This window comes from Haplochromis burtoni, unplaced genomic scaffold, assembly GCF_018398535.1.
Source record: "Haplochromis burtoni strain Fernald_Lab_line unplaced genomic scaffold, NCSU_Asbu1 Contig_582, whole genome shotgun sequence".
Classification (NCBI taxonomy): domain Eukaryota; kingdom Metazoa; phylum Chordata; class Actinopteri; order Cichliformes; family Cichlidae; genus Haplochromis; species Haplochromis burtoni.
This window is the reverse complement of record NW_024582943.1, coordinates 285,126-302,393: the sequence shown is the minus strand read 5'-3', so window position 1 is coordinate 302,393 and position 17,268 is coordinate 285,126. Positions and strand designations below refer to the sequence as shown.

The following is a 17,268-nucleotide window of genomic DNA, read 5'->3' as shown; positions in this document are numbered from 1 at the left end:
GTGTGTGTGTGTGTGTGTGTGTGTGTGTGTGTGTGTGTGTGTGTGTGTGTGTGTGTGTGTGTACGTGTGTAGCACCAGATTTAAGCACCTTAAGGTCTTTAACCTGAAACAACCTCTCTCTGTCTCAGATAGCATCAACATTTTGCTCTGTGACCGTCTAAAAGTCATCCATGGAAATAATTCCAAACATTCAAACCATGCTTGTCACATGTCACAGAAAGGAACAAGGAAATGACAAAGACATGTTTGAAGTCACTAAGATAACTATGACAGAGAGACCCACAGAGAGGGTGCATTCCCACAGTACGTCGACCTCTGACCAGCGCCCCTGTACAGGAAGTCTGCACTGGATCTCTGTTCCCAGAGTCCTAATGCCTGATCCTACGAGTATTACCCAGCAGCCAGTGCAGAGTTCAGATGGAGCAGATGTGGGTGAGGGGACTCGCTCGGCTCTCAATGCCCCACTGTCCGAGTGCTTTTGTCTGATAAAAGAAAGCCGAGCCTCCGTCAGCCACATTCATTATGGCAGCTTTGTAATTGTAATTAACCGGGTTCATTTTTGGGTTCTGGACAGTAGGTCACATGGGCCTGTAACCAGTAAGAGCTATTCACACTAAAACTGGTTAATGCTCAAATTCTTACCTTCACAAAGGGTTAAAAAGGGAATGTCCACAATTTAGTCTTTTAGTTGCTGGAGTTTTTTAAAAGTATTTTAAAGAAGAAAAGCAAAAGCAGAATCAAATTATATTCATAATCACATAATAATGATCAAATCACATCAATTATACTTATTTAATTAATCTAAGAATTTATAAAGACAAAATAATAATCACAAACAGTGACAGAGGTGGCATCAGTGCTGCCGTGCTCCGAATCACATATGTGTAAAACCCTCATTCAAAAACTCCACTGATTCTACTTCCAGATGATTCATCAGTAGAACACAGAATAGGACATTAACACAGAGAACATACTGTCACGCCCCGCTCTGGGGGTACAGGAGCGCAACAAGGGTTAAAAAAAGGTGCCTTGGTCCCCAAAGTCAGAAACAGCCAAGTCACAGATGAAGGTGAGGTTTATTGCTACATCAGTCATACCAAAACTGAAACCAGAAACTCCAGGGTGAACCAAACTCAGCCAAAGGAAACAAGCTTTTCCAAAGAAGTGCTACCTTAACTAGACGAGGACAAGCGCTACCCCAAACTCCCAAACTTAATAAACAAGAGAAAACGTACAAGAGGAAGTGGGCTTCAGTGCTGTTTACAAGTGGACAAAGCTATTTACAGTACTATACACTGTCCTAGCTGTTGTCAGGACACACAGAGGGATTAAATACTAGGGTTGTATCCCAATTCAGGGTCTGCAGCCTTAAAGGCCGCATTTTAAGGCCGATTACGTCACAGCGACGCAACGGCTGTTCCAATTCAAAGGCTGCTCGAAATGCGGCCCTCAAATGCGTCCTTCATGTCCCTGAATTTTAAGGCTGTGGCAGTGTAGACTTCGGGGCCCAACATATCCCAGAATGCATAGCGCGGCGGTGGGTGTGGATAAATTTGCAGAAAAAAAACGCGAGATGAGGGGCGCCCGAAGAGTAAACTTAAGTAAGTACTGAATATTATGTCACTTATTTATGTGCAAATGTTAATAACGAAGAACATTAAACATTCCTGTTGGCCACATGTCGGGCAAAGTCATGTGACATTAGTGACGTTTGTACTAACTTGGTTTTAAAGCCTTTACTTTAAAAATACGCCGTTGTTACATTATAATATTATTTTATGCCATGTTATACCCCTAATTAAAGATTGTGAATTATTATGTAGTTTTAGTTTGCATTATTCTCCTGAATTAGAAGAAGCTGATAACTATTGCATTAGTTAAACTGATTTGCATTAAAGTAGACTGCTGATTTATTGTAGTTGAATGATATTGTTTTATGATGTTATAAGAAATACTGTTTGCAGTATTAGAAGAGAATAGAACATGCTGGAGTTTTCTGCCCCATCTCAGCAGGAGCAGATAAACAGGGAGCCAAGGTCGTAGCTTAGGCGCCGTGTGAGAGAAAAGCATGTGAATGTTTAGGCTTTTATGATAAGGTGGGAGAACCAGAGGCTATAAGAGTTTGAGCAATGCTCCACCATTTTGAGATCTGAGGCTGTCTGCATACAGTGTCCATCTCCCACGTGTGTGATCATTAAAATCATCGTTTGACTTGACCCGGCCGGACCAGTGTTGTTATTGTGGTTTTCCTCTTGTCTCCATCCCCAATATTTTGAACCATAACACCGTTCAATAGCTGAGCTTAATCTTACAGAGAATTATCAAAGCTCATGTAGAAACAAACAAACAAATGAACAAAAGATGTTCTCCTTCATTTCTGTCAAACAAAGCTGTATGACACGTTTCCAGCTGTTAGTATCATGGTTGCTAGGCAACCTGGGCAGCGCCACGGAGGCTAGACTGTCCGATTTCACAAGCCTCGCACTTCCGGCCTTAGCGGTCTTTGAGTACGCGGCCCTTGTGGATCGTTAAGGCTGCGTACTTTAAGGCTGCAGACTCTGAATTGGGATACAGCCTATGACTTGGGCAGCTGAGGACAGGTCTGCCGGAGACAGCGGCAGCCAATCAGAAAAAGGAGAGACTGCAGAGACTCTTAAAGGCACAGAGCACACATAAAAAATGTAGTCCAGACATACCAACACACACTGATTCATGATCAAAATATGGCCACTGTAAATGTTTTAAGGAAAATATTTTCTGATTTTTAATGTGATGACAGCAACACAATGAAGTGTTTCTTTTTGAGGACGCAGCTTTCAGGATTCTGTGCAGCAGTCTCAAACGTCTGACGGCCGAGGACAGCACTTTCTGATATAACAGTCCTGGCTCTTCTTTGGTGTCATTTTTGTTTCATGATGTAGTAAGTGTGCCTTTCCAGAAGTGTAAACTGCCAAATCCACATGCGACTCCATGCCATCGGTAATGCAGGCCGTTGAGCTGAGGCTCATCGCTCATCTTTAGTTTGACGGATGCAGAGTCCGTATTTTCCTGAAAGAATTTCACATTTTCTGCCAATATTAATCACAATGGCAGCTTTAGCATATGCTAACCAAAGGCCATATTCTTCTTTATTGTGCTGCAAAGAATAAAATGATCAGTTATTAGTTGCAGATGTTTCTGTATCCAAGTCTTGAAGCAGTACTTTAAAGCACTTGTTATAGTTGATCATTCTGTCATTGCAACAGGACAGATGATTAGTGGAGCCTCATTCCGTCCTGATTTATTTGTACAGGGGCTGAAGAATGGATGGATGGTGTCAGAAAAACTATCGGTGAATGTAAACATTAGCACTTTGGCATCTACGTTGTAGAAGGACAACAGTCCCTTGTCATAGTCAACATAGATTCCCACCCGAGATGGTCTGATGTGAACCGTCAAGTTGGTCGATGGTTCTGTTCTGAAGGCGAACTCGGACTGATCCCGAAGGCTGAGAAACCAGTATCCATGGGCGGGGCTCACGGTGATTTTACCCTTACGGTTGATGGACCGACTGGCCACGCCGAGGTCCCAATCAGTCTTCCCCCCTACCTCCACCTGTAAGAGGACATTATGGTAATGATTAATTTAGACATTCGACACCGAATTTGCAGTGCGCTTTGATCTTTAATGTGGATGCCATAGTTTTTCCAGTTATGATGGGAGAGCCCCCATATGTTAAAAAAAGAAATAAAAAACACTAATTAATCAGTAATTTAGCAAAAAGAAACACATAAAATCTTCTCACTAAACTCAAGATGTCATAAAGCTCCCCTCGCTCATGTCTCCACGTACCCATCAGATGGACTGCTTTGTTTGTACACAGAGACTGAGAGTTTAAACTAAAAGAGCTTGTTTCCATATTGCTTACCTCCCAGTAATGGCGCCCTGAGTTGAAGCCCTGGTTGGCCAGCAGACACACTACCCGGTCAAAGCGTTTCGGGTTGTCTGGTACCACCTGATGGCGATCTCCGCAGTAAACCCTCTTCCCATCTGCTGAGACGGTGAGACGTGGGTGGGCTGTGGTGGGATCCAAAGTGATGTCAACTGACAGATACAGTGATAGAGCAATGGTTAGTTCCTCCATCCTGTAACACTGCTGACTTGAGTTCGGGTTAAAGATGAATGATGTCCGGTACACAAGTTGGACAGAAAACTGTAAATGCCAAAACGTCTTTGAAATGGAGTTTCTAAAAACCCGCCAGTTTAGCTCGGGGCTCAAACAAAAGTAAACGCTAAAAGGATTTAAGTCCATACCTGCATATTCTTGAACCCTCCTAACCTCTGCAAAGAAAATGTGATAAATTGACTTCTCGACATTTTCTTCAAGTCATTTATTTGAAGAAGAATATTAACATGTAAAGAATTGTGTGCTGTCATTAAAACACTTACTCGGGTTGGGTCTAGATAAAGACTGGTTTGATGACGATTGCTGACCTACCAGTATGGAGAGACACATTTTTGCAATGTTCAGTTAATATTTGATGTTTGTTAATGAAAACATGATCATGCAGAGTTTGAACTTAGAATTACATAATGCTAGGATGGTCTTTTTTTGGCTACGTTGCTATTGTACAGACGTTCCATTGAGTTGCAAAGGTTTAGAGACACTATTTGCTCTTTTGAATTTTCAACGTGACTTTACTGCCCAGTTTAACTTGAGGTGGGAATGAAGACTTACAGATTTCTGGCAGTATTCGCAGCTCTTTGTGAAACTGCTCCATCATCTGATTGACAGACCTGAGAATCACACCTGACGTCAGCTGAGATGACACAGAGACTCCGGACCAGTTCTTAGCCTGCCAAGGTGCAGACAGGGAAGGGAACGTCTGCAGGGGGATAGGAATGTCATAAAGACATACAGTCTATGTTACATATCATGTTAATCATGCTATATGCTCAAAGTAGCCAAATTCCAGTTACTTAGGGCCAAATAACAAATTCCAATAATCACCGATTTCATTTTCATTGGCGGTTTAGGAAAAGGTCCGCCCTGGCTGCACTCTCTTCTGCACCTCTCTCATGCACAGTCCTTCAAACTCATCCATGTACTCCTTACATGTTCACCTGTCTCCCTCTCATTGAACTCTGTCCAGGTTCTACTAACCTTCATTCTCTCTTCTCTCCAGAACATATCTGCTTGTTTTCAGACTCTGGTCCATGCACTCCCTCCCCTCACTGCAGATTACATCTGGAAACATCAGTAGTTTCTGCTGGAAAGGTAGTTGGCAGTGGTTCCTGGAGTTTGCACCAAAAACCTCCCAGTAAATGCTTTGGTTGCTAGCAGATTGCTACTGACTACCTACTGGCTGAGCAGGAGTATAAGGTGTGGCACAAACCAGAAATGCCTACAAAGTAGAAGTCGTGCCTCAGCCACAGCCGATGTGTTTCAAAAGACACAACATTTCGTTTAAGCCTAATCTTCTCTTTTTCTTGTTTCGCTTCAGCTCAGAGAATCTGTCGATTCCAGTAAACCACAGTGCTACAATATGCTGCTGACCAAATGAATCACAAACCTTTTGCCAGCTGGTTGGGGAAGGCTTCTTTTCTAATGACTGGTCGACTGGTCCAAGGCTTGAGGAAGAAATTTCCCACTGACTAACAGCAACCTCTAGCAACTGAATGGGCGACGCTCATCAGCTTCATTCACTCGTTCCTGTTGCCACCACGAGCACCTCTACAACCCTCTCCTCCCTGGTCACGTGTCTGCACCCTAACAAACGCTGCTTATACCGAACTGTTCTGTGAGCGTGACTGGGGCGCCCCAGCTTTTAGTACTATAACCGTGGCTCTCACAATTCTCTGACAATCATTTGGTAGTTTTATGCAAACAATAACATAAAAGCATCAGGAGTAAAAAAAAGTGAGTGGAGAAGACATTTTCATGTCTCCCAGCAGCTAGTGCCTCTAGCAAGATGAGTAATCCTGATCCAGGGTTTCACATCTCTGCATCTCAATTCTCAGTATATTCCTTAACTGAACTTATAGCTACTTTCTGGATCTGTTACTGGGAGTAACTAGTGGAGCACTGCAAATGTATTACGTCTGTATTATTTTATCTGGTGCCTCATTTCATTATTTATTCATACCTTGAGAAAGAATATGTAGTCCTCAGACAGAGCCAGCTGACTCAGTGCTGAGCTCCTCCGTTTAAGCTCAGCTATTTCTTCTTCCAGCTCTCTCAGCACGCTCTGAGCTCTGCGCTCTGCCGCTCGAAGAGTCACCTCTATCACCTGGGTGCCACAGAAAGGGTGTGTTCATGAATATGCCGACAAATGTGTCGTCTACTTTGAGACAAAAATAGTGTGTGCAGTATGATTGTCTCTGTAGTTGGTCACCTCCAAGACTTCAGCTTGGCAGTGCTCCACGCTGGAGATCAGCTTGGAAAAAGCACAGACGGCTTCATCCGTCTCTCTCTCTGCAGTATCCTGATTAAAGCACGAACAGCAACCAGCGGAAAAGTAGAAAAGAAGAATTCAGAGACAACCATAAATGTAAAATGTGACAAACTAAAGTGTGCTCACTTTTGGTATCTATTCTGTCATTTTCTTTTCTGAGATATTTCATTAAACATGAACAGCTCGGCCACATGAACAGTTTTTAAGGACAAGTGTCAGCTAAAGATCTCTGCTCTCTGATTGGCTCCTGGAACAATGTAGCATGCTATCTTAACAAAACAAACAAACAAACAAAGTGCACGTGTGAGAGAATAAATACATACGATCCATAAGCGAAGCTTCTTCCTGCAGTCGTGTTGACACCACATCACTCACCTTTATCTCTCGCAGGGAGCTGTGTACCTCCTCCACTTTTCTCTCTCTCTCACTGATGAGCTCCTTTAGCTCCGCCTCAGTAATACCTAACTGAGCCTGAATGAGACAGAAAACACACAGTGTGTCTAACAACCAACGCATTAAACATGCTCTGCTGCAGTTGCATGTTTATATACAATTAGATGCACAGTTTGTTTGTCAATGACAGTTGACTTTGATTTAAAATCAACTGTGTCAACTGACAAACACTGAAAATATGATTGAAGTGCAGATCTTCAGCTTTAATTCAGGTGTTTCACAAAAGCGGTGGAGCCAGGTGTTACTGCTGATAGAAGTAGTATGAATTTACAACCTGAAGAGGTGATAAAGCGATAGATCTTTCAGCCCAATTCTACTTTTTCTGCATAATCCATCATACAAAATGTAATCAGATGGAAAAGTCTCTTTTTAAAACTTGTTTTATTAGTTTTAACCTTTTAACTTTATGCATCAAGCAAAGATTTAATTATCTGCAACATTCTCTGACTGGAAGAAATTAGTTTAACATTTAAACCTGTTTTCTGCACATTCCAGCTCATAAAATAAAATATTTTTTGTGTTTACACTCAGTCTTTCAAATAGATGCAAGTAAAACACAGCAGAAAATAAATAAAGTCAAAGACTCAGCGGTCCTGTTGCTCTATTTTCACCTGTAAAGCAGGAGTGGGGCAGGCGGAGGGTTACCCTGGTGCAGGTGTGCCGCGGTCAGTGGAAGAATCCGCGAGTTTCTCTGTGAGTTTCCCATTACGTCGTAGCTACTCGGTGCTTGTTGGAAGTTTAGGGGTTTTTTCGCTGTAAAAAGAAGTTTTCTTCCCACGCACAACGGACACTAATGTTTTTGTCACTTTTTATGGAATCAAACTCAAAGTAAGGTCAGTACTTCCACGCTTTAAACGCTGCACGCTCATACTCCGCACTCGATATATGATCCATTGTTGATCTGCACACAGCTGTTGTCACGAACGTCGCACTCGCTTACGTCACTGTCATGAGACATTCTCGCAAAAAATCACGGTTTTAGTAACGCAGCGTTCCTACGGGAAAGTAACGGTAATCTAATTACCGTTTTGGCAATAGTAATCCCTTACTTTACTTGTTACTTGAAAAAAGTAATCAGATTACAGTAATGCGTTACTTGTAACGCGTTACTGCCCATCTCTGCCGAAGAGTTTATCAAGATAAAGAAATGGGATATTATAACAAAGTCAGTCACCCTAACTCAACTCTATAGAGCAGCTTATTGAATACAAAACTGAAGGCACAGAGACGCACGAACAAGCAGCAGCTGGAGATGGTTACAGTTTAGGGTTCGAAACATCAGGGAGCCGTTTTTCATTAAAATATTAAATACAAGTGTTATATTTAAATGTGTGTGTATTAATACATAATTCAACTTTTAAAAATTAAAATGTTGAAAATACTCTCGTTCACCTTGAGCCTCTGAAAAAGTGAGACTGTGTAGAAAAGCTTCTAATTCCTGAACAGTGAGTGCAGGAGTTTTGCTAAAGCTGCTGAATCAAAGCTGAAAGCCTGCCGTCACATCTGGATTCATCTCAATCCACTGTGGTTCTGCACAGACACAAACCTAGAGACATAGTTCTAACAGACTGTGCATGATAGCACAGCTGTGTGGTCCAGCCCAGAGTTTAGCAGTGAGGATGTTCACAGCTCCACCTGATACTCTGACCTTTGGACATGCCAGCCCAAACTGGAATCCATCGTTCCAGTTATTCTGTTGTGAAAATTAGAATCATGCCATGACAGCATATCAGGAGCCTGTGAGGAAAAAAACCTTCAACATTCTGAAAATTAAAGAAATACATATCAACATCACAATAACTGTAAGAATTCCCAAACCTGCAACAAAGTTGCAACAAATCCCCGCAGCATGATGGTTTATTCTCAAAGAGAACTTTTACTAAACCAGTCAGTGAGGCCCAGTTAGCTGTGAGCCAACCACCACATGCACAAACCTTCTTCAAGTGCCACTCTCGTTTGGCGGGGGTGATGTTGTGTCCTAGGTGATCTGACGTCCCCACACACGTGCTGCACACGCACAAGTTATCAGTGCGACAGAAGAATTCCAGACCTCTCAGGTGGATGGGGCACGGCGGCAGATCCGAGTCACTGGACATGTCAACATTTGAATAAATGAATGTAAGTGACTGATTAACCTGTCGTCTGGTTTCCAGGACATATTATTCAGTTGTTTACAGTTTGACACGTGTATGGTTACATTTAGCTGTTAACACAAAAGGTTTCCTTACTCTGCTTTTCTTATTTCCTGTCATATGTACACTGATACTACATGCAAACACTCCTCTAAACAATCTGTTTCACACAGTTTTTTTCCCATCCTACACGTTCATGATGTCATACTGACGAGATATCTTTGTGAACACAGCACAACCACTCACCTCCTGTTCAAACCTCCTGTTTGCAATGGGCAACCAGTCAAGAGACACTTGTTTTAGGCAGTGGGTGACCTGAGCAACACCCAGTATAAAACAAAAGATGCTTTTGAGCTGTGAGTAATGCAAAAATACTCCAGTGGTCTAAAAATGAGAATAGGAGGCCAGAAATGTGCACCATACAAATGTTTCTGTTGTAAACATCAGTGCTAAAACCTTGTCTCACTTGAGGACTAATACCATTAGTAATGGTTAAGAAGTCTTAGTACTCCTTCCAAGAGGACAACCATTACTAGAGTCTGCGTCTGTTGTTTTAAAAGTGAAGAAGCCTCGTGGAGGCCAGGCCGGATGTCTTCACAAACCTAAAGAAGCCCACTCGCCTTCTCTTCAATCGTTTGAAACTGCTGAGTTGGTTTAATAACAGGTATATTTCAATAAGTGATGAAACATTTGAACCTTTTTCTTTTTTTCCAAAGGAGAAGAGGGGAGGGGCTCAGGCCGTTCTAACGCAAATGACGACTCGTGCTGTTCATCGTAACAAAGGGAATCTCTGTGGCTTTGGACTGTTTATCAAACAGGCATAAACATAAAATGTGCTTAATACTGGAAAGTAGTTTTGTTGTAAAGTTCAACAGTCGGCGTGGTAAGGACTCCCTGAGAGCAGGGGTCGGAGACTATCTGAAGCATTTTAAACTACCAAACAGCCACGAGGTGCTGATCTCTCCATACAGCAGAGCACAGAGCAGCCAAACGTCATATAACACTGTTATTAGTTTACAAACCCACGAGGAATGAAAAGTATTAGCAGGTTGTCTAAGCCTGTATGTTTTTAAGACGTGTCTGTAGTTTAACTAATTGATGTGTGTGAGATGGATGTTTCTTCACGTAAAATCTATGAGCATGTATTTGATTGTTTTTTTCATTTTCTGATTTCTCGCTCCCTCATCGGGTCTGCTTGTCCACTGCTGCTGCTGAATCCTCCCATCAAAGCGTTTCTGCTGTTGTGGCATCAAGCTAATGTGTCCACTTAGTAAATCTGGTCCTCTCTGTGGGAGCCTTGTAGCATTTACAGTGGTATGCAAAAGTTTGGGCACCCTTGATCATTTTCATGATTTTCCTTCATAAATCACTGGTTGTTTGGATCAGCAGTTTCATTTCCCAGTACCTGCACTGGCCACACAGCCCCACAGCATGACGGAAGCGCTACCACATTTTACTGTGGGCAGCAAGTGTTCCTCTTGGAGTGCTGTGTTCTGTTTCCATACCACCTCTTGTTATGTCTAAATAACTCAGTTTTAGCTTCATCAGTCCACAGCACCTTATTCCAGAATGAAGTCGGCTTGTCCAAATGTGCTTTAGCAAACCTCAAGCGACTCTGTTTGTGGCATGTGCACAGAAAGGCTTCCTCTGCATCACTCTCTCATACAGCATCTCTTTGTGTAAAGTGTGCAGAATAGTTGAACAATGGTAAATGGCCTGTATTTGTGTAGCGCTTTACTAGTCCCTAAGGACCCCAAAGCGCTTTACACATCCAGTCATCCACACATTCACACACTGGTGACGGTAAGCTACTGTGTAGCCACAGCCACCCTGGGGCGCACTGACAGAGGCGAGGACACTGGCGCCACCGGGCCCTCTGACCACCACCAGTAGGCAACAGGTGAAGTGTCTTGCCCAAAGACACAACGACCGGGACTGTCCAAGCCCGGGCTCGAACCAGCAACCTTCCGATTACAAGGCGAACTCCCAACTCTTGAGCCACAATCGCCCCCACGAACGATGCACAGTGACTCCATCTGCTGCAAGATGATGTTGCAGGTCTTTGGAGCTGGTGTGCAGGTCAACTCTAACTGTTCTCATCATCCTTTGTCTCTGCTTATCTAAGATTTTCCTCGACCTGTCACTTCCGGCCTTAACCAGGACTGTGTCTGTGGTTTTCCATTTCCTCACTATTTTCCTCACAGTGGAAACTGACAGCTGAAATCTCTGCGACAGCTTTTTGTATCCTTCCCTTAAACCATGATGTGAACAATCTTTGTTTTCAGGTCATTTGAGAGCTGTTTTGAGGCTGCCTTGTAGCCACTCTCGAGAGAAGATGCAAAGAGGAGAAAAACTTGCAATTGGCCACCTTAAATACCTGTTCTCATGATTGGATTCACCTGTGTATGTAGGTCAAGGGTCAATGAGCTTACCAAACAAATTTTATGTTTCAATAATTAGTGCTAAAGGTATTCAAGTCAATAAAACAACAAGGGTGCCCGAATTTATGCACCTGCCTAATTTAGTTGAAGTAACTATTGCACACTTTCTGTAAATCCTATAAACTCCATTTCACTTCTCAAATATCATTGCGTGTGTCTCCTATATGACATATTGAAATGAAATTGCTGATCCAAACAAATAATGATTTATGAAGGAAAAATATGAGAATTATCAGGGGTGCCCAAACATTCACATGACTCTGTGTAGAGGATATGAAAATGTCCCCCCACATACCTCACCACTACAGGCATAGACCTGAAAAGTTATAAAGTCACATTTGGAACAAATTTAAAAAAAATTAAATAATTTATGCTTTGTTGTGGCACTACTCTCACAAACATCCCGCTAATGACAAACAATCATCCAGAGAAATCTGGATGATTGTTTGGTACTATTTGGTAACTTCGTGAACGTGAAGTCATTTACTGAGTCCAACTTTACAGACTTTTTGTGGCCCTCAGGTGACTGCCGCTGTGATTTGGAGATATATGAATAAAACTGAACTGTAGAGCAGGTCATCTACTAGCTACAGTGTTAGTGGTTTAATCCCTGGCTGCACCAGTCGGCGTGCCAAATGTCCTCAGTGAAGACAGTAACTCCAAGCGGCAGACGCATCCATCAGAGTGTGAATGTGTGACTGCTACATGGGAAGCACTGAAGTGTAGAAAAAGGTGGCTGCATGAACGGGTGAATGAGGCATGTATAAAGCACTTGGAAAACATAAGATCCAGTCCATTTACTATTAATGTGGTTCAGTCAAATATATTGTAATGCAATATTTCAGTATATTTCGGTACCTGGGGTAAGGTGGTGGGGGGTCGTGATGCTCCGTCCTGACAAAGGGAGCACCATCTCGACTCTGGCTTTGGGGGAGTGCAGCGTGAGGCAGCCCGGGGTCTGGCAGGCGCTGAAAACGTGACATCATTTCTGCAAGGATGTTCTCGGGCATCTCCCCCTGCCTCTGGAATCTGGGTGGCAGTGGTTGATTATGATGGGAAGGGGACCTGGAAGGCTCCGTTCCTCCAAGTCTGTCAGCCACAGGAGAGCCGGCCATCTGCTTGAATTGTTCAGTTATTTCCTTCAGGGTCAGGTTGATATGGAGAGCTGGTCTCTTGAGGAAGGACTCTTTGCAGAGAGGGCACTGGTACATTTTTGTACTGTTTCCGTCCCAGTAGGAGGAAATGCAGGTTTGGCAGAAACTGTGTCCACATGGTGTTGTGACCGGTTTGGTAAATACTTCCAGACATATAGGGCAGGTGAACTGTTCTTCAGACAGGAAGGCAGCAGGTAGTGACATAGCCATTTAGTTTTGAGCTGCATATAGAGACAGACAGAAGATTAGAAAAATATTAAACTGTGTGCATCAGCAAACTATTGAATAAATGTCCCAGACATGAATTTCAAAAGCTTTACTGTTCAGATCTCATCTAATTCTCGTTGCCACAGGAAAAGACTGAGTTTATACAGAACTGGTCTGGAGCTTGTTCATGGGAACTCCAAACTACACTGAATCAGAACCAGAACTCTTTGATTATCCCTGAAAATATGTGTTCCCAGTTACTCGAGGCAGTGAGAACAGTAACCGACTAAATAATACAACATGTTACAAAGTTACAAAATAGAAACAAAATAGCTCTAAGAGATACTAATAGCAAAGAATATTAAATATATATACATGGATATGTATGGTTGTTATTTTCTCTGTAGAGGATGCAGTAGTAATGCTGGAACTACTGCACTGTGTGCTGTGAATGAAATGGAGGAGTTGTACAGAGATATCCAGAGACAGGAATGATATCCTGTCATTTAGTGGTGCATTATGGGTAATCTCATTCTGCTCCTGTGATTGGCCAGTGAGGGATGGAGTGGATGGAGGTATTATCTTGGGCAACATCCACCTCTCCAATACAAGCTGAAGTGATAAACTTTGAATTATTAGATGTTTTTATCTATCCATCCACCTGTTCTTCAAGTGTCTGACACACCCAAGCCACGCCCTCTGACCAGCTTCCTTCATTTCCTGTCATTCACCTGTTGGTCACTGCTATGAAAGATGGGAGCCATATTCCATTCAGCAAGTCCTGGCCCAGCTAACGTACTCAAAATTCATGACCGCAGACGAGGAACAGTCACTGTTACACAATAATATACAGAACAGTGACAGTAGTGCTGCAAACACTCGCTTCATCCTGAAACCTGGATGAGCTGGACTGATAGGCTGGTTTCACTCGTCCAGCCTGGATATCTGCACTCTGATACAGCCTAACAGCCCCAGTCTTAGCTGATATATTACTATCATTAAAATGATCTCATTATCACCGGTCTAAAGCTCGACTTCAGCAATATCCATCAAGAACCAAAAGTGAAGGACAAACAGGTGCCGAGAGGATTCATGCCCCTTTTTGCTGGGTAACATATAACCCAAGTGTACTCTAAAACATTCATTGTTCGCCTAATCCATCAACTGATTCAGAAGCTCTTTGGAGCTGCTGGCAGCATGAGACTCTCAGTGTGAGTGTGCACTTCCTTAACTTAAACACACTAAAGCTAAAACACACAGTGAAAATATACAAAGGAGTAGTTGCGCAAGATCAAGAAATTCAGGCTCGGCTGGAATATTCTCGGCCAGGACGTCATCATTACCGAGTTAAACGAGGCAATGGGGAAAAAATCCTGCAAGTCATTCGTGTTTCTTTAGTGTGTGCTGTACTGAGATCAGCTGACTCTGACTGGATAATATGTATTTATGTCGTATAAGCACCATGCTCCAGCATTCAACAATAAACTGTTATTTCATGAATAAGAGAAATGAAAGGAAGCCTGCTTCTGTCACAGTGACCTCATGAGAGCGATCTTTCTGTTAGTTTCTTCATACCAGGCAGAAATGTGCTGTCGTGTTAAATTAGCAGAGTGGAAGCTTCACTAATCCAAACATCAGCTGCTTTTTGTACAGCACTGGAAAAAATGATGGAACACAATATATGAGTGCTTTAGGAAAGTAAAGAAGCAAAATAAAATAAATAACAGACAGATTTACTGGCTCATGAAAACGTGTGAGCAGCCGCCGTACAGGAAGCACCACCAGCATTGTTGAGCCATTGCTCAGTCATGTGGTAACCAATCTGAAGACAGTGGTCATTACTGAAATATGCAAGACATCACAGAGCTGTCGTGTATCCGAAAGCTTCCTCAGAGAGAAGATGATAACATTTATGAAAAGTAATGTGTAAAATCTGTGTGTAACACTATACCAGTGCTTTATATTAACACTGGTGAACCTATGATGGAGGTGAAGTTTTGTGTTGTTCTCACAACCTCAGTGCTAAGAAAAAGTATAGGTCACAATTAAACGTGTGAGATTAATGATCACTTTTTTTATCAGACAAAGATGAACTGAATACAAAACGTGGTTTTTAAATAGTGATTTGGCCACGCCTACCCAGTCCTATGTGAAAAAGTGCCATCATGACAGAGAATCAGTGTTGACCAATAAGAACACAAAGACCATGTGAAATTTGACCATTTTGACGAGACTTTGGGGGAAACGCTGGTATAAAACCAAAAGGCTGAATTTGAACCTGATCAACAGTCAGTGTGACCGACAATGACGCATCACTGTCGTTGTGATTCTGTTAATGTTTTTGGTTTATAAATCCAGCTTTGGTAAAAGTATCGTGACGGCGCACACATGTCAACAACAGACTGTATAACTGTTGAGCACACTGGTGTCAAAGGCTTATATAAAGTTTCATGTGGCGTAGCGACCCACACCCACGGCTGCCTTTCTCTGCTGATTTCTTTCACGTCGTCATGAAACAGATTTGGAGTATCAGAGCGTACAGGCACACAGCTCGATAACACCTGCCTGCACAACCATTTCCTGAAGTTACATAGTGAGATCATTTAGCTTTGATATTAAAGCTGTAAAGCTGCAGTATAAACAGGTAGCGTTGCATGTTTTTACACACTTTCACACACTGCATGATAACATTAAATATCAGTACTTGTGTTACATATAGGCATATACAGAGCTTCCTTTGACATAGTGCACAGACAAATGACGCTCTACAGGCTGCTGGGTGAACTGATCCTATTCAGACACCAACTAACAACAGGAACAGAGTCCACAGTTCACATGTTAGTGAACATGTCTTACCTGCAGTTTCAGCAGAGAGGTTGTATTTGAGTGTTTGTACGAGATGTTCCCTGTAGCTCGTTCCTCTCCTTCTCTTGCTCCTGTCAGTCTGGATTTCACTTTTCACATTCGTGTCATTTTTGCTTCATTGTTTTGTTGATCCCTCCTCTTAACCCCCCCCCCCCCCCCACCCACGACATTTATCCAAACAGACCTGCTCGACAGGTGCAGCTGCAGAGGTATGCTGTTTTAGATCAACTCTGTCTCACAGCTCTTTAGCAAACACAGCTCTAATTAGATAATGCACGTGCTTTTTATTTCAAGAAACTGTCGCAAAATCGATCAATGTGGAGCAGTGTCACAAACCACGGAGGCCCCAGAAAAGTGCAATCAAACGATGAGCTTATTAACAGCCCGGAGAAAACATCAACATACTGTATGTCTTCTGACCAAAATACATGTTGTGGATACTTATACAGCAGTGGGGTACACGCCCCCCTATGGCGTCAATGACAGATTAAAATAGGTTCCAGACATTAGTCACCGTTAATCGTACATCTTTAATGGCTATAAACAGACATAGAACTTCTCTTTTCTATAACACCTTCCATACAAGGTAATAAACTTCAAGCCCTCAGGGTCTCTGAGGCTAATTATTGACTCTGATCATCTGTTACCAAGTAGAATAAAATATAGTGAGACACCAAATGAGTTAAGGCCTCAGGCCTGACACATTCCTAGATCATATGTATTATATGTACTGTAAGCATGCATTGCAGTTATCCTTCTATGTTCTAGTTTCCCTCAGCATGTATCCCCTGGACAGTCACGCCAGTGAAGCTTAAGACCCTTAATGAACCGAACATCAACTCAAAATAAGCACAGATATGCAATGTGTATAAAATACTTCTGACCGTACCTGTAATAAAAGTTAACATAATGGAAGGATCCTCAAATGGACATCTTCAATAAACAACTGTAATGCAGTATCAATACTGTGAGAAATATTGGAATAATGCTGTAAAGAATGTTATTAATGCAGTTATAATGATGCAAGTTATATGGCAGCAATAAAAGAATTTCTGGATCTCCACATTGTCTGTTAAATCATACAGGACACTTGATGCCCACATCAGAGTTTTGTACACTGTAATGATGCGTGTTTGTTCTGGGAGTTGAAGCAATAAAGAGATAAAGTCTGTTTGAGATGCTTCATTACATGCACATGGGTGTAGCTAAGACTGATTTAGCTGAACTGTGTGATGAATTAGGATCTCTACTGTCGTTCCACAAGTCCTGGTATGATTTCTTTCTCCAAGCCACCTTTTTTTTTAGCTTGCAGAGAGTATAAGGAATGCCCATTTAGGCCTGCACGGTTCACTATGTTCTCCACCTCACACTGAAGTGCTTCAAGTTTTCTCCTTTCCATTTCTGATGCCTTCTTCCACTGTTTCTTAAACCTCCTAACTTTCACCAACCTGTCAATGTCTTGCTGCGCCCTGATGTAGCGCTTCCCATTTTTTAAAATGATTAGGGACGGACTTTGAGAGAGATGTAATATTATCTACAGCTACTCTTAGTACCATTGATGTTAAGTTAGACTCTTTTTCTC

The 17,268-nt window shown here is 42.3% G+C and overlaps 1 protein-coding gene across 3 annotated transcripts; it reads right to left on the bottom strand.

Moving 5' to 3' along the window:
- Positions 1–2,346: 2,346 nt before the first annotated feature.
- On the bottom strand, positions 2,347–15,792 carry btr01 (bloodthirsty-related gene family, member 1). Of its 3 annotated transcripts, XM_005948198.3 has the most exons (11): positions 15,678–15,792; positions 12,319–12,835; positions 8,822–8,975; positions 6,810–6,905; positions 6,375–6,464; positions 6,126–6,269; positions 4,718–4,865; positions 4,429–4,473; positions 4,294–4,320; positions 3,908–4,083; positions 2,347–3,594 (listed from the first exon to the last, which is right to left on the bottom strand). In XM_005948198.3, the coding sequence occupies exons 2-11, from the start codon at positions 12,822–12,824 to the stop codon at positions 3,226–3,228; spliced, it is 1,755 nt and encodes a 584-aa protein (XP_005948260.1). In that variant the 5' UTR covers positions 12,825–12,835; positions 15,678–15,792; the 3' UTR covers positions 2,347–3,225. The 3 variants fall into 3 exon arrangements, with proteins under 3 accessions (XP_005948260.1, XP_042070464.1, XP_042070465.1); XM_042214530.1 differs by having other exon boundaries at positions 3,908–4,320; XM_042214531.1 differs by lacking the exons at positions 4,294–4,320; positions 4,429–4,473.
- Between the last annotated feature and the right edge of the window lie 1,476 nt (positions 15,793–17,268).